At 51.3% G+C, this 20,312-nt stretch overlaps 1 protein-coding gene across 1 annotated transcript; it reads left to right on the top strand.

Annotated features, from left to right (window-relative positions):
- The first annotated feature begins 19,370 nt into the window (after positions 1-19,370).
- On the top strand, positions 19,371-20,312 carry LOC144941852 (protein S100-A1-like). The gene is made up of 2 exons (XM_078868346.1): positions 19,371-19,544; positions 20,127-20,312. Exons 1-2 carry the CDS (start codon positions 19,404-19,406, stop codon positions 20,310-20,312), a joined length of 327 nt encoding a protein of 108 aa, XP_078724472.1. The 5' UTR covers positions 19,371-19,403.

Here is a 20,312-nt window from a genome sequence, read left to right as displayed (position 1 = left end):
TACCTGGCCGATCGGGGCCAATCGCAGCTCAAGACCCAAGACCCGCCAGCCAGCCAGCTTAGGATCCTGGACCCCCTCGTCCCGCTTGTCCTTTTAAGGGCCGGGACGCTGTGAGGGCCAGTGGTGGGACTCTGGGACTCCCGGCTCTACGTCCTTGTAAGGGCGAGTTCCGAGGAAGCCAGAGTCCAATCCCGCACCTTGGCTGGGTCGGGTCAGGTAGCCTCCCCTAGGGTAATTGTAGCCGGAGGACCCCAGAGCGTAGCCAGAGTAGTGTATCTAGGCTGTGTACCTAGGCTGTGTACCTAGGCTGTAACAGAGTATCAGGACTGTTGGAGTGTTGTATTGTAATAAAGAAGTTACCTCTACAAGTGTTTCCGGAACCCATTACACTTTGACTAGCGGCAAGTACTCGGCGTTGCCCGGGCGAAAAAGGCCGACACACACATGGACTTGCACAGACATCGACCCACACACAAACACATCTACTTACACCAGGCATGTCCAAAGTCCGGTCCGCGGGCCAATCACGGCCTGCGGTCAGATTTCATACGGCCCGCAAGCTTCGGTCTTATAATGTGTTATTTATGGCTCGCTAGCTCTGTCAGAATAACTACATCATAAAACTTTAAAGATATAATTCCTCCTTTCACCACACGGTGGCAGCACCATTCTAATGCTATCTGGCTCTGCATCCGTGCCGCGAACCCTTCTCGAATAATTTTTACGGTGACGTAATATATCACAACGATGTGAGGTGGCTAAGTCGGGGGTCTGCACTGCAACGATTTTTCTCTCTCAAAGAGGAAATTGGACATTTTTGGGTGAGAAGGGACAACCAATGGAAGAACTGTCCGATCCTGTATGGCTGGCAAATCTGGCTTTTTTGGTTGACATAACAAAGCATCTGAATCTTCAAGGAAAAAATGCAGTGGTGAGCCAGCTATACGCTCGCATCAAAGCCTTTGGAACCAAACTGCAACTTTTCCAAAGACACTTGTCCCACACAGAGCCCTGCACCGCGCACTTCCCAGCTTTGAGAGGTCATTGACAGTTTCTCACAGGACAACATCGATGCGCAAATGAAGAGTTATGCAACAGCTATCGCATTTCTTTCTGTGGAATTTAACAAACGCTTTCGGGACTTTGCAGTTATTGAAGAGGACATGTTGCTTTTCTCTTGTCCCTTCTCCGTGAACCCTGATGATGCGCCTCCACAGCTGCAGCTGGAGCTCATTGAGCTGCAGTGTGACGATGAGTGCCGCGGAAAACACCAACAGTGTTCTCTTGTTGATCATAATCAACGATTTTTGGGTTTAGATCGCGTTATTTATAAATGTGTAGGGGTCTTACGGAGGAAATATGTGTCGAGCTGATATGTATGGGATCCTACGGGAAACTAGCACAGTGGGCGGGGCTACGTCAGTGCACGGGCAGGTGCCCTCTACGACGTCCGCGCTTCGGACGTTACGATCCCCCGGGGCCCCACCCCTCAGGGAGGGGGATGTATAAAAGGGGAATGTATCGGGGGGCTAGGGAGAGTTGGGTTAGCTAAGAAGAGAAGACGGAAGACGTCCGAGATAGAGCCCTGGTCTCCCCCTGGTACGCCGTCCTTGTCAGGACCGCGCAGGCTCGAGCCAGTGGCGTGGTGCGAGAGCCAGAGCCAGTGTTGGTCTGGACTCTGAGTACCGGGCCCGACTGACCAGTGTCGGGCCAAGATAGCCTCCCCTAGTCCACGAGAGGAGGACTCTGAGGCAGGCTAGGGTTAGCTAGGAGGTGTGTCCTCAGATAGACGGGTGAGGGGGCCAATACCCCCTCAAGTGTGTATGTCACAACGTTTGTTGTAATAAACCTCAGTGTGCCTCAACCCCGGGTGTCGACCTGTATTCGACGGTACTACATCTGGCGTCAGAAGTAAACAACAACGAACATGGACACGCGCCGAACAGCTCGGGCCGGGGTGCAGGAGGCGGAAGACACCGCGGGAAGTGCGGTACCAGAGACGGCTGATGGGGGCAACGAGCAGCCGGGACCGAATGCGTCCTTATCGGGGCATCGGGAGGAAGGGGAGTTGCTGTCCGACGGGCTGCGGCTGGCGCACGCGAGGTTGGCGGAGCTGCTATACGCTGCTGCCGCCACACTCGAGACCATCACTCGGCTGGGGGCTGCTGGACCACCGCGGGGCGACGACAGCCGACGGCCGTTGCACCTTCCCGCCATTTCTACGGACGGCACTTTTGAAAGTCCCGCCATCGCCGCAGCAGCTGCCGAGGGCGTGGCCAACCTCAACTTGGGGTCCGACATCGGCTCCGCTGGGGCTGCCGCGTCACCGCCTTCGGACGGAGCGTCACTATCTGCGCGACAGGCGATTACAGCTGCCGTTCGTGCTGACGCTCGGCCGAGTCGCGGGGACATCAAAGTGCGGGCCTCCACGGCGGTCGCTGCACTATACCAAAGGCTGCCCCCGCTGAAGGAGTTTGTGGCTGAGGAGGGCGACTGGGGGGGATTTCAACGGCGCTTCCTCGCGCATCAAGAGATGGCGGGGTGGTCAGACGACGAAGCCCTCTGCGCACTACCGGCGCTCCTTGACGGCAACGCCCTCGCCGCTCTTACGTCCGCATCGAGGGACAAGCGCTCTACTCTTCAGATGGCGCTGCAATTGCTGGCTGGGGTTTACGGACCCTCGGCGGAGTGTAGGCAGCGATTCTACGACCGCCAGCGGGGTGCGAAGGAGTCGCCCCTCGCCTACCGTACCAGCCTTCTGGCGCTCGCAAAGACGGCCTTCCCTCGTATGGATGACCAAGGCGTCGACGCCATGGTCACCGAGAAGATCCTTCTGCTGGCGGACGACCTGGACGTCGCCATCGTCGCGCAGGAGGACGTGGAGATGGGTTCCCTCCAAGCGGCGCGGCTCCTCCACGCCAACCTCCTGTCGCAGCGAAGGAAGGCCAGCAGGGCAGCTGCCGGCCGTACGGTGGCTGCCATCACCTCACCGACGGAGGAGGTCTACGCCGCCGACTTCCGACAGCAGCAACGGATGGGAGCACGGGCGGACCGGGATGGGTCGGCCCGCTCCGACCGCCCGTCTTCACCACCTGCGCTCCCGCGCTGCTATAACTGCGGCGTCCGGGGCCACGTCGCCTTGGGGTGCCGTTCCCCTCGACAGCGGGGGACGACGCCTCGCCGGGACGCCGGCCCTCCTCCTCCTCCTCCCAAGCTCCACCGACATGACCCGGCGAGTCGCGGCACCCCACATGTTTGGCCAAAGCACACACCCGTTACACATGTACACACCGCAACGAACGGGGGGCCAACATTGCACACCATGGGGCCAACACGAACCACTATGGGGACCGAATTCGAACCCGCCCAGTGGTCCGTGTTGGCCCATCGCGTTCTAGCTGCGCCGTCGGGGTCATCGGCCGTAGTAGGGTATATTGACGGGGTCGAAGTGCGTATCCTCGTCGATACAGGTGCGTCGGCAACCATCATTTCGGAACTAATATACAACATTCTCCCTGTCCAAAGTCGTCCCTTGCTACCGGTTAATGTGCCATTCTACGCTGCTAACGGGGGCTCACTGGGTATCATGGGGCAGATTCGCGCGCAAATTTCGATCGGTGATATTAAATTGTCCGGCCCTATTTTTGTGTCCTCCTCGCTGGCGGTTCCGTGCCTGCTGGGGACGGATTTCTTGGGCAAAATGCCGATTCGGATCATGATTAATCAGGGTTGCATTGAACTCCCGTCGGGACGGCGGATGGCGTTTTTGCCTTCCCCTACTACGGATCGCTCGGCGCTCGCGACGGTACCCACGTTTGTAGTTCAGACGGTTCGCGTGCCGCCGGGGGCACAAATGTTGGTGCCCCTAAAGCTTCGTAGGCCCTTCGCTAAGGGTGTTGGGGACCAGGGTGTCCTGCTCGGCCCATCTAGGGCTGGGGTTAGCGGGCCGCATTTGATTCCCGCTCAGACCATTGTAAGGGGGGACGGGGACCCCTTCATCGCGGTCCTCAATGTGGGGTCGCAGGCCGTGGTAATTCCCCAGGGGACCGTGCTTGCTCACGCAACGCCGGTGCCCTGTGAGGAGTCTGTCGCAAATCACGTGCACGCTGCCACTCTGCCGACTCCACATTCGGACACCGATGAAGGGTGGCTTGAGGCGCTTTGTGCGGGATCGACGGACCTGTCGGATGTAGAGCGTCAAAAACTTAGGACACTATTGCGCGAATTCGCCGATGTGTTTAGTCAAAACAAATTCGATCTGGGCTGCACCCATTTGCTGCGTCACCATATTGATACTGGTGACAGCGCGCCCATACGCCAAAATCCCTTCCGGCTGAGTCCCGCCGAGAAGGACCATGTCAAATCGGCTGTTGATGACATGTTAGCCGCCGATATCATTTCTCCCTCTACCAGCCCGTGGGGAGCACCGATCGTTCTGGTAAAGAAACAGGATGGATCGTTGCGGTTTTGCGTCGATTTTCGCCGCCTCAACAAAATTTCCGTTGCTGACGCATACCCGCTTCCCCGTATTGATGAATCGCTCGACGCCTTGGCGGGGGCGCGATTCTTCTCCACATTGGATTTGCTTTCGGGATTCTGGCAGCTTCCTCTGGACGATGAATCTAAGCCTAAAACCGCATTCCGTACGCCACATGGTCTCTTCCAATTTAACCGGTTGCCGATGGGATTACACTCGGCGCCGGCGACTTTCCAGCGATTGATGGAATTGGTTTTGGCTGGATTGCAGTGGGATTCGTGTTTAATCTATTTGGACGACGTTATCGTCTTTAGCAGAACATTCGACGAGCATCTCCAGAGGTTGCGGGCCGTTTTCCTCAAAATGCGGGCTGCTAATTTGAAATTTAAACCCCAAAAGTGTCATTTGTTGCGCGAATCGGTACGTTATTTGGGGCACATCGTAGGGCGCTCGGGTATTGCTACCGATCCCGCCAAAACGCAGTGCGTCAGCTCCTGGCCGACTCCCACCTCGGTGGGAGAGGTCAGGAGCTTTGTTGGTTTCGCGTCATACTACCGACGCTTTGTCGCGGACTTTGCCACCATTGCTAAACCCCTGCACGCTTTGACGTCAAAGGGGGTCCGTTTCCATTGGGGACAGGAGGAGGAGGCTGCGTTCCGCTCACTTCGGGACGCTCTGGTTAATGCCCCTCCCCTGGTTTATCCAGATTTTTCAAAACCCTTTGTGCTCGATACTGACGCGAGCAACACAGGTATTGGGGGCGTGCTGTCCCAGGTGGTCGAGGGCGTCGAACGGGTGGTCGCGTACGGTAGCCGAGTGTTGTCTCCAGCGGAGCAACGATATTGTGTCACGCGTCGGGAACTGCTGGCAATTGTCTACTTCATCCAGCAGTACCGGCCGTATCTGTACGGACAGTGTTTCACCGTCCGTACAGACCATGCAGCGCTACAGTACGCCCTGCGAGTCCAACAACCATCGGGACAATTGTCTCGATGGCTGGAGGTTCTCCAGGATTTTGATTTTCAGACCACGTACCGTAAGGGCGTTCGCCACACCAACGCGGACGCCCTGTCACGCATGCCGACCACCCCCGAATGCGCATGCCTCCTGGGGTCGGGTCGGTGCAGGCATCCTGCTGAATTGCCTGTTCCGATCTTGGCGGCTGCTGATGACGCAGCATCAATGACTAATTCTATCGCACAACAGGGTTCTGATTCCCTGTTGGGGTTGCCTGCTACGGAATGGGGCCGGTTGCAAATGGAAGATACTTCCCTCCTTGCGTTGCGCCGCCGCGTCAGGGACCGGGGGCGGGGGAGGGGTGATGCCGACGCATGGGAAATGCTCGGTGGGTTGTTAATGCATTGGGACGGGAAATCCCATCGCCACCGGCTGGTGGTCCCTTCGGGGTTACGGGGTAGGGTGGTGTGGGCCGCTCACGAGCGCCTCCTCCACCTGGGTACCCAAAAGACCCTGGCCTTGCTCCAACTTGATTTCTTTTGGCCGGGCATGACAAGGGATGTCGGGGATCTATTAGGATCGTGCCCTAGATGTGCGCAGCGCAAACCACCAGCGAAGGAGTCGAACCCGCCCCTGCAATCTATCAGGGTTTCCCGGGTGAACGAACTCGTCGCGCTGGACATTCTAGGACCGTTCCCCGCCACCCCTAGGGGAAATAGGTATTTGCTAACCGGGGTTGAATATTTCACGCGCTGGCCTATGGCCTGGCCCCTGGCCAACCAGTCGGCGGCAGCCATCGTGGAGGCCTTTGTCCAGGGATACGTCCTTGACAAAGGTGCTCCCGAGAGGCTGCTGACCGACCAGGGTAAAAAATTTTCAAGCAAATTGCTCAAACAGGTCTGTGAGATCCTTGGCACTAAAAAGATTCGCACCTCTCCATATCACCCACAAACCGACGGGATGGTCGAGCGGTTGCATCGTACCATCACGTCGATGCTGTCGCAGCACGTTTCTGACTCACAGACGGATTGGGATTTGAAAATTCAGGGGGTCCTGTCAGCATACCGGTTGGCCCCCCATGCTGCGACGGGATTTTCCCCCTTTTTCCTTATGTATGGCCGCGAACCGGAGCCACCTGTTCAGGCCCAACTGCAGATCCCGGCGCCGCAGGGAAAAACTCAATTGGCCGAATATGTTAAATTCAACCTGGAAAAATTAACGGAGGCTCGGGATGCTGCCATGCAGAATTCTGCCAGGCGGCAGAGGGCTAATGAGCGCCTCAGAATGGGTCGCGCGCATGTGATACAGTGGAAGCCGGGGGACAGGGCATGGTTGCACTGTCCCCAGGTACCGCTCGCGTCCTCCTCTAAACTGCTGCGACCGTGGCGGGGTCCCGTCGAGGTGGTTGAGGTCCTGAGACCTCAGTGCGTGCGCATTCAATAGGGGAGGCGCCGGTGGTTTGTACACCCTGCCAGGCTAAAACCCTTCGTTGCGGTGCGAGATCCCACTACACACGCGCGTGGCCAAGCATGTGGGGGGGCGTCCGACTCAGAGGGGTCTTCTCCGTTGCTCCCGCCTAACGTGCTGCCGGCTGTCCCACCCCCAGGCGCACCGGGAGTGACGGGCTCACGCCCGACGACCCCCGCAGGTGATGCTGAGGGTCTTGCGACGTCGGCAACAGACTCGCTCTGTGATGAACACCTGCCGGCCAACGACCTGCCGGCCGACGGCCTGCCGGCCGCGCCTGTCCCGTGTGACGGGCCTGCGGCGAGGACGCGCGCAAAAATGCGCAAACTCTTGTGGAAAAAAAGAGAAGAAAAATTTTTTTTTGCGTCTTTTGTGGCTTCTCTTTCCGGTGTACATTCGCATGTTGTGCTCATGGTGTGGGGCGTCCGTGCTGTGTTCCCGGAACACAGCACGGACGATTATTGTGTGTGTTGTGTGTGTTGTGTGTGTTGTGTGTCTTCTGTGGGGGGGCTGTGGGGGGGACTCCAGGTAAAGAAACACGTGTATATACGCTCGTCCTACGGTTTTCGTATTTATTTTGCGGGGGGGGTTCGTCGGGTTATTTTTTTTCTTTCTTCCTGTTGTTCTTCTCGTTGCGTTATTGTTGGAAAAAAAATGAGGCACACGCTGGGGTATCGAGGGCTGAATAAACTTTTATTCTCGATGTTGCAGCCGGGACGGCTGCGAGCTGTACAGGGGGGGGGTGATGTAGGGGTCTTACGGAGGAAATATGTGTCGAGCTGATATGTATGGGATCCTACGGGAAACTAGCACAGTGGGCGGGGCTACGTCAGTGCACGGGCAGGTGCCCTCTACGACGTCCGCGCTTCGGACGTTACGATCCCCCGGGGCCCCACCCCTCAGGGAGGGGGATGTATAAAAGGGGAATGTATCGGGGGGCTAGGGAGAGTTGGGTTAGCTAAGAAGAGAAGACGGAAGACGTCCGAGATAGAGCCCTGGTCTCCCCCTGGTACGCCGTCCTTGTCAGGACCGCGCAGGCTCGAGCCAGTGGCGTGGTGCCAGAGCCAGAGCCAGTGTTGGTCTGGACTCTGAGTACCGGGCCCGACTGACCAGTGTCGGGCCAAGATAGCCTCCCCTAGTCCACGAGAGGAGGACTCTGAGGCAGGCTAGGGTTAGCTAGGAGGTGTGTCCTCAGATAGACGGGTGAGGGGGCCAATACCCCCTCAAGTGTGTATGTCACAACGTTTGTTGTAATAAACCTCAGTGTGCCTCAACCCCGGGTGTCGACCTGTATTCGACGGTACTACAAATGTGTCGTAACCCTCCACCACCCGACACGGCCAATCAGTAAAAAAAGTGTCACGTTGACAAAAGACAAATAGTTCACTGCTTTAGCCCACCGGTGTGTTGAAGCGTGAAACCACAACATTTACAATTTGAGTACGACGTTTCGCTGGTAATTGCATCCAGCATCATCGGGCAATTTGCCAGAATGGTGAGGCTCTGCTGTGTCTCCCGTTCTTATATAGAGCAGCAGCAGGGTGACGTCATCATTAACTCATTAACTCATCAGGTGCAAAGATTTGAGGGGGGGGTTATTGTAATTATATACTTGATTAGTAATAAGGCTATTATTACGATGCGAGTTGTAGATTAGTAATCATTTGGAATGTGTTCTATTGTGATTATGCTACATTAATAATCAGTTAGTGCTTGTTTCCCTTATAAGGAATTGTAATGCATCTTATTTAATAATACGCTTCCAGGCCGCACTAAGCCTGTAGCTGTCTGAGCGATTAAAGTTATTTCTGTTTCTCTCAATCTCAATGGATTCTCTAATTAGTCTTTGCCAGTAGTAACTAGTTTTACACAACACTTCAACGTTGTCAAAATCAATTGAGTGTCCCTGTTGGCAAGCATGTTCTGCCACTGCCGACAGTTGTGTTTGCGATAGTTTAATATTTCTCTGGTGTTCTTTTAGTCTTACACTAACGTTACGCCCTGTCTGTCCAATATAGCATCTGCCACATACACAATTAATCCGATATACACCTTCTGTTGATAATTTAGGTAATTCGTCTTTAGTGCACGTTACTAGTTGTTGAATTTTGTGTACTGTACCAAATCTTACTGTAATGTTTTGCTTTTGCAAAACACGGGCTAATTTGTCAGTTACTCCTGAGATAAATGGTATTTTTATTGTTTTAATAATCTGATCGCTTTCAGCAGTGTTGCTTTGCGATCGTGATTTGGCATTTAGTGCTCTGTTAATTTGAGCATTATTGTAGCCATTCTGTCTTAGTGCTTCTTTAACATGTTTAATCTCTCTCACTAGACTTTCATCATCTGACACTGTTTTAGCCCGATGTATGAGCGTCTTGATTAGAGAGGATTTCAGCTCAGAAACCCCCCCCCCCCCCGTGTGTTGTGTAGCCCTTAATAAACGGCGAAAGCCCTTAACCTCACCTCCGTCTCTGAGCGAGTCGTCGCCAACCCTTCTACACCTGCGGAGCAGTATTGTATGGGTCACGTACACTCACCTCTAGTGGCGCCCTCAGTGTGTCGGGGGCGCAGAAGAGCCAAGGGGGCTGTTGAGTGACAGGTGTACGACCCACGGCTACAATAACCGTTGACCAGGGGGAGGGGGCCAGAGCACACTGAGGGAGGGGGCTGGGGGGGGGCAACGGTCAGACCCAGACCCTCTCGAGAGAAGGCGGTTGGGAGAGAGGAGTATATAAAGGGCAGCAGCTCTCCCAGCGTGAGCCAGTTCGCACTCACCTCAAGGCCTGAAGACATCAATATAGCGCCCTGGCACTTCCGACCCCCGGCCCTTGTCAGGGCCAGGTCCGAACGGCCCAGTGGCGGCACCCGTTACCCTGGCAAGGTCGGGTGAGCAGAGCCTCCCCTAGGTCCCTTAGCGGAGAAATTCCCGATAGCAGAGTATAGTGTGAGGGCACACTAAGTGTGAGGACGTATCCTCTAGGACTAGGTTATCGGGTAGGAGAGGCCGTTACCTCTCCGTGTTAGGGACGCTTTTAGTCGTTAAAGCGAATAAACGGTGTTGCCTACAAAGGGAAGTCTCTGCCTATACTTTGTCAACACTACACATGTGTAAGGCGAATGAAAATTTATGGCGATCGTGTGTGCGTTGCTAGGGGCAACCCATGTACGCAGTGCAAAGTGTAATGAGATAAATGCTTATAAGACAAATTTGTGGGACTTACGTCTTATCTAAAAGCATATAATACGAAAGTGTGCGACTTTCCTTGGGCGATGGCGCGTGTGGCTTGCTTGGGGTAACCTCGTGGGCGCTGTGGGCACGTGCAGCTGGCTGCGTTGTGACTCAGCGCGCGTCGAAGGGAAATAAATATTAGTAAAACAAACTAAAGATTTTATTACAGTGGCGGCTCGTCAATAGAGGGCGCAGGGGCGCCGCCCCCATCAAGATTCAAGAATATACATATACAAAAATTATATAAAAATACATAAATAAAATATTTTTTTCATACGATGTGCCGGCTGGTAGTAAGAAAAGCATCAGCATTTAATAAAAACTGGCTTTAATCGGTCAACTATTTTCTATGTTTTTCAATGTGTTTCATGCGGGGCGCCGGACAAATGGATGTCTATGTGAGACTTTAAATTTTCGGACAGCATGTGACCTGAAGCTGGTCTCTAATTGGTTTCTTAAAGATTCTCCTCGGGGCGCAAGTCTTTGCGTCCCTGGCCAATCAGAATTGGATACATGTTATTTTATCCAATCTGATTGGTTCTCGTCACCTGTCATTCAAATTTACGCTCTGGGCCACTACTGCGAGTGCGCAGGCGACACCACTTCGACACTTGCTAGGCTGATCAAATTTTTTGTGTAAACAATGGCAGCAGTTCATCCAAATTCTGTAATTTATTTACAAAAAAACCCTTTCACAAGGCTTTCGCTGGAAGAAATAAAAAAGATAAAGGATCTCGGACCGGACCAACCCGATTTACAAATCCAGCAGCAGGCCAGTGACAGAGGACGAAGCTACACACGAAGCTTCACCCGCGCTTGTTATGAGAAACGGAGGTGGCTGGCTGGATGTGATGTTAGCAATTCTCTTTTTTGTTTTCCCTGTCTTTTATTTCAAAGTGTCGGCACTGAAGTTTTGTGGACAACGACGGGGGTAAGAGACCTCAAACATCTCTCTGACAAATGCAAACGTCATGAAAGTAGCCGCAGCCATATTGATAATAGCATGAAACTAACGTTTTTATGTTCAAGTAGGAAACATGCTTTTTGGTACTTTGGTCTGAAATGTATATAAAAGAGAAACATTTATGTTCAAGTAGGAAACATGCTTTTTGGTACTTTGGTCTGAAATGTATATAAAAGAGAAACATTTATGTTCAAGTAGGAAACATGCTTTTTGGTACTTCTTTTGGTCTGAAATGTAAATAAAGATCATCAAAATTTATATTCAAGTAGTCAAAATGGTTTTTGGTACTGCTTTATATTTATTTGCCCCCCTCAATAAAATAAAAAAAAATGCGCCCCCCCAAAAATAAATATCACCAGCCGCCACTGGATTTTAATAAATATCTCCCAAAAACGCTAATTAAAGTAATTTAAAGGTGAGGGACGTGAAAAGGGAATAGCCTCTTCTTGGTTCTTTCGGTAAAGTCACGTAGAAGGGAAGATATAAAATGATAAAAATAAAACATAATCTTCTTCTTTAGTGCTGCCTAACGGCGTGTGCGACTTCACGATGATATTGGTCCCGGTCTAGCACGGCGTGTAGAGTTTGTGCTGTTGTTAATTGTAGCCATGTTTTGATGTTACTGAGCCATGTCGTTTTTGGCCGTCCTGGTCGTTTTTTCCCTTCGATTTTTCCTTCCAGGATTAGCTTTAATAGCTGGTAAAACATAATAAAAGAAAATAATTCTAGTGAGAATTATTTTATTTAATTCTAGTGAGAATTATTTTATTTTATTATGTTTCATTTTTATTCTTTTATTACTTCCCTTCTACGTGACTTTACCGAAAGAACCAAGAAGATGAATCCCTGCAGTCACGAAAGCTTTAAATCGAAAGGGAATAGCCTATTCCCACCGCGGGGCTTAGGGTGTGCTGGCTGGCAAAATATTTTGGACATAAAGTCCACCGTTGAGAGGCAAATCCCTCGCAATATTTCCGCAAATGCAGACTTTTATATATAAAAAGTGAAGAGACTGTCGTGGGCAAGTGCTGTTAGCGAGCACCTATGAAGGCCGGCACGGCACACGAGGGGGTGGGTGACAGCACCACGCCCGGCCACCTTTGTCCCCCCAGTGGCGATGTTCACACAGCACCAGCGGCGGCTCCTGCAAAATCTCTCAGGGGGGGCAAATGTCTGGATGATTGATAAGGATAAGATCCACCTATGCAATGGATAAATTAACAGCTTAAGCATGTAAAGGCAACTTCACTTCTTTAATATTAATGAAAAATAAAGTGACTCTTACAATACATCTTGTTTGTTTCTATACTCACTATTAAAACAAACCACTCAAATTTCTTTTATTAAAGATTCCACTAGGTGGCAACAAATTATATTGTTGGATGAAACGTGCTTACGTATGATGACGTAAGCACGTATGATGACGTAAGCACGTTAGGGCGAGCCCTCCGGGAAGCCATAGAGAATGCATTGCAGCGCCCCCGTTCGAAAAAAAACATCTTTGAATGTAAGTCTATGGGACCACTCGGAGCGATTCTCAGCCGGAGGGAAATCGCCCAAAAAGAGGCGGTACTCCACAGAACGTAGCATGACGCTGATTGGACTATATCCAGAGGCACAGTGACGGCTAGCGTGACTCTGTGGTTGAATGACATTGGTGGTGCGTCGCCCAATCGCCCTAATGAAGAAACTGCCCCTGCTGGAAAGATTAATATAGCTGTGACGGCACTACATACCGTAGGATAGGCTTCACTATTCATTTTCATACCTCCGTTAACACTCCCTGCGCATTTGTGTGGGATGAAACTTTTGATTAGCACGTTATCTGGATTGCTCATTTACGCACAATTATTACAGCAGGGGTTGTCGGCTGCGAGTGACGATGTCAATTTAATTCGTCCCCATGCAAACTCCTCCCCTCCAAGCTCCCGCTTGATAACAATGCTTGGCACGCGCCTCCCAGTTCATTGTCTGTTGCTGTGCTCTGGCATCACGGACTTCCCTTGTAAATTAGCTGGGAAACTGGATAAACGGGACAAATCGCACCGTGAGAGCAAGCAGGTGTGAGTGGTGATGTCACTGGCCGAGCTTCATGAAAGCCGCAAAGGGGGGGGGAGGAGGCAACAGTCGTCGAAGCTGCAGACGTGGTGTTGCAGGTGCTTTCGCTTCTTACTATAGATATCCGTGGAGAGGCAGGTACCCTGGCTGTCGGGCCAGGGGTTGCCTTGCAAACCTCGAGTGGTTTTGGAGACCTGCCGTGACGAGCGAAGAAGACCAGTTTATGTCGACAGCTGCGGAGGTGGGAACTGCCGCGACTCGACCAACTGGAGGACTGGGGTCCGTTAAGGAGAGCGATATGGCGCAGGCGTCAACCTCGACTTCCTCGAGTTCGTGATCACGATCGCGGCCTTGAAATTCTGCTGCAACCCGAACTTCCGAGCTGAATGGCAGGACCCACGCGCTGTGAGCATTCCAAGTGTAACGCGTCTGTTGCGCATGATACGAATACTATGAAATAAACCATGCGATCGCATTGGCGTGCTTGTGAACTTGATACACTAGGCATAGAAACACATGCAGTGGTTATCCATGTGAAGTATTGGAAAATGACGGCAGGAAACTCCTTGACGGGAACACACTTCTTTTATTAAATCTTGACTTGTAACAATACAACGCGTGGCCTCTCTTCTTCACAATGCGCTTCTCTTGACTCTGGATTCTGTGCTGCCGGCTCTCTGTGCCTCGTGTAGACTCCGCGCCTCGGCTACACTCCTCTCTCGCCTCGTGTAGACTCTGCGCCTCTGCTACACTCTCCACTCGCCTCGTGTAGACTTTGCATCTCTCTCTCTGGCTACACCGTATGCATACTCGGCTCGTGTAGACCTTCCTCTCTCGCTGGCTACACCGTATGCATACTCGGCTCGTGTAGACCGTTCTCTCTCGCTGGCTACACACTATACATTACTCAGCTCGTGTAGACCGTTCTCTCTCGCTGGCTACACACTATACATTACTCAGCTCGTGTAGACCGTTCTCTCTCGCTGGCTACACACTATACATTACTCAGCTCGTGTAGACCGTTCTCTCTCGCTGGCTACACACTATACATTACTCAGCTCGTGTAGACCGTTCTCTCTCGCTGGCTACACACTATACATTACTCAGCTCGTGTAGACCGTTCTCTCTCGCTGGCTACACACTTATACCTTACTCTCCTCTACTCTCCATTACTCTCCTCTCCGGGCTCTATCTCTGCACCTTCGTCTTCATTCTTAGATGGTTCCACTTCTGCCCCCTGCTCCTCTGTGCATCACCTTATATACCTCTTCTTCCCGGGAGACGGAGCGGATGCGGACCTCAACGTCGGCACCGCTCCCCAGTTACCCAATCCCCACGCGCTATCCCTACGATCCGGTTCCGCCCAGCGCGTGTTTCCACTCCCCGACCAATCACACCGCGCTGCCACCCGATCACTCCCTCTCAGCGCGTCACCGGCACACAGCCAATCAGCAGCACTACCCCCACCCGCGCACTGACGCCTGCTCCTCCCCGTCAGCGCGCGTCACCACACACACACGTACATACGCGCTGGCACATGACGTACACACCCAGCGCGTATCACCACTACACATGCACTGTCCTTTGAAATGTCCAGGATGAGGAGCGATATGGAACGTGCCAGGAATCCTTTTCTTGCTTGCAGTTCTGTGGTTTCATAATTGGAAGGATTTAATACAGCCGTGACGGCACTACGCGACGTAGGATAGGCTGCACTATTCATTTTCATACCTCCGTTTACACTCCCTGCGTATTTGCGTGGGATGAAACTTTTGATTAGCAAGTGATCTGGATTTTTTGCACATTCTTTCCCAGCCTGTCGATATGTTAAGTGATAGATGTGGTGTTGATATTGGTAATATAAGTATTACCAAGATGGTTATCTATTTGTAACCCCCCCCCCCCCCCACATTACCGTACTCAAAGCCACATTCCCACAACTGCACAATAACCGCAACACTATAGGGACAACACACCAAGGTGTGCTAACGAATGTGGCCTGAATGTATCTGAAACGTGGGGATTTGTTGCACTTCACGGTTTTGGCACATTTGAAGTAAAAAAAGTAAGTTTTGCGTCTTAGATGTTTCGGTTTACCCCCAAAAAAGTCCTGTTTGGTGTTAAGCATGTTTCCCTCAAACATGTGAAGTGTAATGCGAGTAAGGATTGAGGGGGGCGGAGTCTGGGTCACGTGAGGAGAGGGAGGAGATAGGGTCACGTGGGGGAGAGGATTTAGGGAGAGAACCGGAAGGGATCGGGGAGTTAAGACGGAGTGAAAACGGGAGGAGGCCATGCTGGGCAGTACTGGGAGGGTGGCGCGATCGCCACGTGTTGGGAGACCTCGGCACCGTCGGCCATCGGTGTCCGGGCGCAGGGGGGCTAGCGGGCTGTGGAAGGCTGTCCGTGAGCGAGAAGGAGCGGAGCAGCAGTGTGGCTGCAGAGCGGAGCAGCAGGGTGGCTGCAGGGCGGAGCAGCAGTGTGGCTGCGGAGTGCTCGACGGAGGAGACGCGGGCCTGAGCGAGGACGCCGTGGAAGCGAGATTTACACGAACACAAATAAAGGACAACGGAGATCGACACTGTGGAAGAGTCTTTTATTACAGAAGTATAAAATCCATAAAGTGATGGACACATGCGAATTGTTTATAGATGACCTCCAAAACATGGTGCCTGGCCTTCACTTTATTGTGTGAATGTGGGCAGAAAACGGATGTCTGCTTTATTCAAACCGAATTCCTTTCATCCCGCAGGACAACACTTCACCTTACATTTCTTTTTTATTATTGAGCGATAGTTTCACGTGTAACGCTCTAAAAAAACGAATTACAAGGAAGGAAAATTTGTCAAAATTATTTGAACCTCATGGCAGCCAGAATAAACAAATCAAAATCGCAATTAAAATTATTTTTGGCGACTCCGTCCCACCGCGCCCATAAACGCCGCGACCCACCTGGCACGGATCATTCTGTTGTCGTCCAAGCGCAGGGAGGGCGAATGCGTAGGAGAAACACAACTTTTATACTTTTGTAATAAATCAGCTCGACAATCGACTCTTTATTTGTTCTCGTGCGTGAGCTGGTGTCCCGCGTGCGCGCGCCACTCTCTCTCGCTGCCACGCACCGCTGGCAGACGGCGCGCTGGGAGCCCGTCTCCGCACCGCCACGTGGCCGATGGCTCGCGGAGACCCGAGACGTGGCACCGTTTCCAGACCTTACTCACTGACCCTAAGTCCCTTTCGGCTTTCCCTTATAACCCCTTCCCGCGTCACCCAGACCCCACCTCTCGCCACACCCCCTCACGAACTCTCTAGAATCTAGATGGTACCCCATTAGCACCCTCGGGCTCCGCCCTTGAACTTTAACCCCGATAGTTCCTGTTACCCGATTGGCTTAAAGGCTGAGACGGCGTGAAAAGGGAATAGCCTATTCCCACCGCGGAGCTCAGGGCGTGCTGGCTGGCAAAAATCTTTCGTCCGTAAAGGTCACCATTGGAGAGGCAAATCCCTCGCAAGAGCATGCGGAGACTTTTATAGATAAGAGAAAGAGAAGAAACTGTAGGGGGCAAGTATTATTAGCGAGCACCTATGAAGGCCGGTACAGAACACGAGGGGGTGGGTGACAGCACCACGCCTGGCTGCCTTTGTCTCCCCAGTGGCGATGTTCACACACCACAGCAGTTACTCGTTTGAGGCTGAGTCGACCTAGGGGAGGCCTAGGAGTGGTTGAAATAATCGTCACCAGTGGTGGCCTGATTTAGAATGGAACTCGGGTCGCCAGGTTCGTAGTGCAGCGCGCTAACCGCTACACGATAATGCGTTACGCTTCCACATGCGTGGGTCACATGACAGATGTGACGTCACAGCTAACTTGCTGTGCAAAATATATGCATTATTGCACCCCCCACCGCCCAAAAAAAGTATTTTTTATAATTTTTGCATGGTGTACAATCTGGAAAGTACCCACATGGCAAATTTCAAGTTTGTTGTATGTCGGGAAGTACGATAAACATTTTGAACAGACACACATAATCACAACTTCGCCTTTTATAGAAATGGAGATTAGCGCATCGTGTCGAGCTCGTCGAGAGGAATAGATTGCCGTATCGTTCGCCTTCAACAGTCACGAAATGACGTCGCAACGCAGTTTATGGGACACGCCATGATATTCAGTTGAGGTAATTATTATACTGGTAGGAACGAAGTGAACCAGCCTACAATAGATTATATCGTCCGTCCGTCCGTCCATGTAGCAACATCGCCCCCTACTGCAAACACTTGGCAGGACCCTACAAAAACCTTTAGACTCAGTGACGCTTTCCTGGCTAAACAAGTGTAACATTCCCTTATAATTCCCTGAGATAGCTTTTAATTAAAAAATTTAAATTAAAAATTAACTCACAGCGGCCTAAAGCCTACAGCTAGGCCTAAAGCCTAGAAACTAGGCCTCAAACTCTCCCTTCGTATCGTACCACCGCGTGTGTGAAAGGGAGTTAATGTTTAACAATGTTACATTCCCTGATGTTTTTTTTAAATAGAAACATTTACATTTAAAGCTTTTACATTAATAATTAAAACATTTAAATTCAAAATTTACTCACAGCGGCCTAAAGCCCACAGCTAGGCCTAAAGCCTAGAACTAGGCCTCAAACTCTCCCTTCGTATCGTACCCCCGCGTGTGTGAAAGGGAGTTAATGTTTAACAATGTTACATTCCCTGATGTTTTTAAATAGAAACATTTAAATTTAAAGCTTTTACATTAATAATTAAAACATTTAAATTAAAAATTAACTCACAGCGGCCTAAAGCCTACAGCTATGCCTAAAGCCTAGAACTAGGCCTCAAACTCTCCCTTCGTATCGTCCGATTAGGTGTAGCAACATCGCCCCCTACTGCAAACACTTGGCAGGACCCTACAAAAACCTTTAGACTCAGTGAGGCTTTCATGGCTAAACAAGTGTAATAATACATTATGTTTATATTCTTTGGTTATTCGTTCCTACCAGCCCACCCCGCAGGGACCTGTTATTTATTGAAAACTTTTCATAGCGAAGGCAGGCTTAATGAACTAGTAATATAAAACCCTTTGCCAAGCTAAATATCAATCCGAGCTCTGTTTGTTCTTTCCTCAGCCACGCGGGAGCAACACGAGTCTTGCCGCCTGTGACATCCCAGTGGCTCATGGGAAACGCGTGCCAACTCCACCAATGACGATCACACTGCCCTCAATTATGGTCGTTCGGAGTTCTAATAGCAACGTGTTCTTATCGTTTAACACAGTTTGACCCAGTCCACATTGTCATCAATTATCCGTTTTAATAATCTCAGTTCATGTCACCTGCTCTGCTATACAGGAGGTGGCAAAATGTTGGTAAATCTATTGCTGTCAAAACATAGTGATTAAATACCTGTGGTCTACCTGTGTACAATGCTGGGTGGGCATTGGTTCAACTGCCGCTCGGAGAGATCGAACCCAAAGACCTCTGCATTACTCATCCAGTGAGCAAACCTTGACACCACGGCAGATCCACGTACATGTGTACATATCAGTCAAATCTTGCAGTGAAAACGCGGGTATCTCATTTGCGTACAAATATTACACCAGGGGTTGTGGTGTCGGATGCTCGTGACGATGTAGATTTAATTTAATTCGTCCCCGTGCAAACTCCTCCACTCCCTCCATCAAGCGCCCGCTTGATGACAATGTCGGGGCCGCTTGGCACGCGCCTCCCAGTCCATTGTCTGTTGATGTTGTTGTTGCTGTGCTCTGGCATTACGGACTTCCCTTGTAAATTAGCCGGAAAACGAGATAAGCAGGACCAATCAAAAAAATGATCACGCAATCGCACAATGAGTGCGAGCAGGTGTGAGTGGTGACGTCACTGGCCACCATGCATAAAACCTGCAGCGGGAGGGGGCAACAGTCGTCGTTGAAGCTGCGGACGTCTTTTTCAGGTATTGCGATCGCTGTCTGAGTTGGGCAAGATTCCTTGTGTAGTGGGGATCTCTACAACGCACGGGTTTTACATGGGTTCGATGAGAGCTGTGTGCAGCGCTGGCCGAGGTTTAGACCAGAAATTATGTTTGGCACAAAGCTGGGGCGCTACTTTATAGATGTTCGGTCGTTTTGTGGTTCGTCACATTCTGGTGCGTAGTGAGGTGCCGTTTGCATTGCCTTCACGTGATTTTAAGACTGTTTCGTGTTCTCGCAGATTCCTCTTGGGTACTGACTCGACCGTGCATCTCTTGTGAAGATGAGCGACCTCCATGCAGCCACCCTGAAGCTCTTGTCCACCTTCAACGAGCTCGCCCGGGATAATGCTGTCAAAGATTGTCTGAAGAAGGAAACCGTCAGGAACTTCCTGAGGGGGGATAAGGGCAAGAGTCTGATCCAGGTGATGTAGTTTTGCTATTCGTATGGACCAGCCCCTCGGTTCATCCCATTTTTTGAGTCTCCGGTTGTATCCCTTGAGCTTCAACTCTCTCCATTCTTCTGTAATAATAAAGGTTTCTGGTTTGGATCACGTATCTATATAAACGTCCATTAAACTCGACGGCCAATTGGTAGGGTTGTCGCATAAACTGTGCTGATTTGTTGCTACTTTAGCACACCGGTGTGTTGGAGACTTCACAACTTGTACTAATGAGTACGCCATTTAGCTGATTTTACAATCGGCTTCATGAGGCGATGGGCAGAATTGTGCAGTGGTGTTTCGGTCTAAAAGAGATGGCGTTTGACTGTGGGCCTTATCGGGGGTGAATTAACGGGTAGGAGGTTCATGTCGTCTTGTATGTTCGAATGGACCCTTCATTCTGAGACTGCAGTGCGTATTTTGGTGGTTGTCTTGTTCAGTTTATCAACATGATTGAATGACCTCCATTTCGCACGTTATTATACCATGTATCACTTGCTGTAGATTTTGCCCGTGTTCTGCGGTCTAGTCTATTCTAACCCTAGCTGTTGTGATTCCATTCAGAATCCTGTGGATGGGTTCGTGGTGAGCCGCATCCTGAGGGACCTAGGTGATGACAAAGATGGGGAAGTCGACTTCCTCGAGTTCGCGATCACGATCGCAGCCTTGAAATTCTGCTGCCATCCGAACTTCCGAGCGCACCACGAGCAGAATGGCAGGACCCACGCGCTGTCTGCATTCCAAGTGTAA

Source organism: Lampetra fluviatilis, chromosome 25 (assembly GCF_964198595.1).
Source record: "Lampetra fluviatilis chromosome 25, kcLamFluv1.1, whole genome shotgun sequence".
Taxonomy (NCBI): domain Eukaryota; kingdom Metazoa; phylum Chordata; class Hyperoartia; order Petromyzontiformes; family Petromyzontidae; genus Lampetra; species Lampetra fluviatilis.
This window is presented reverse-complemented; position numbering and strand designations above follow the sequence as displayed.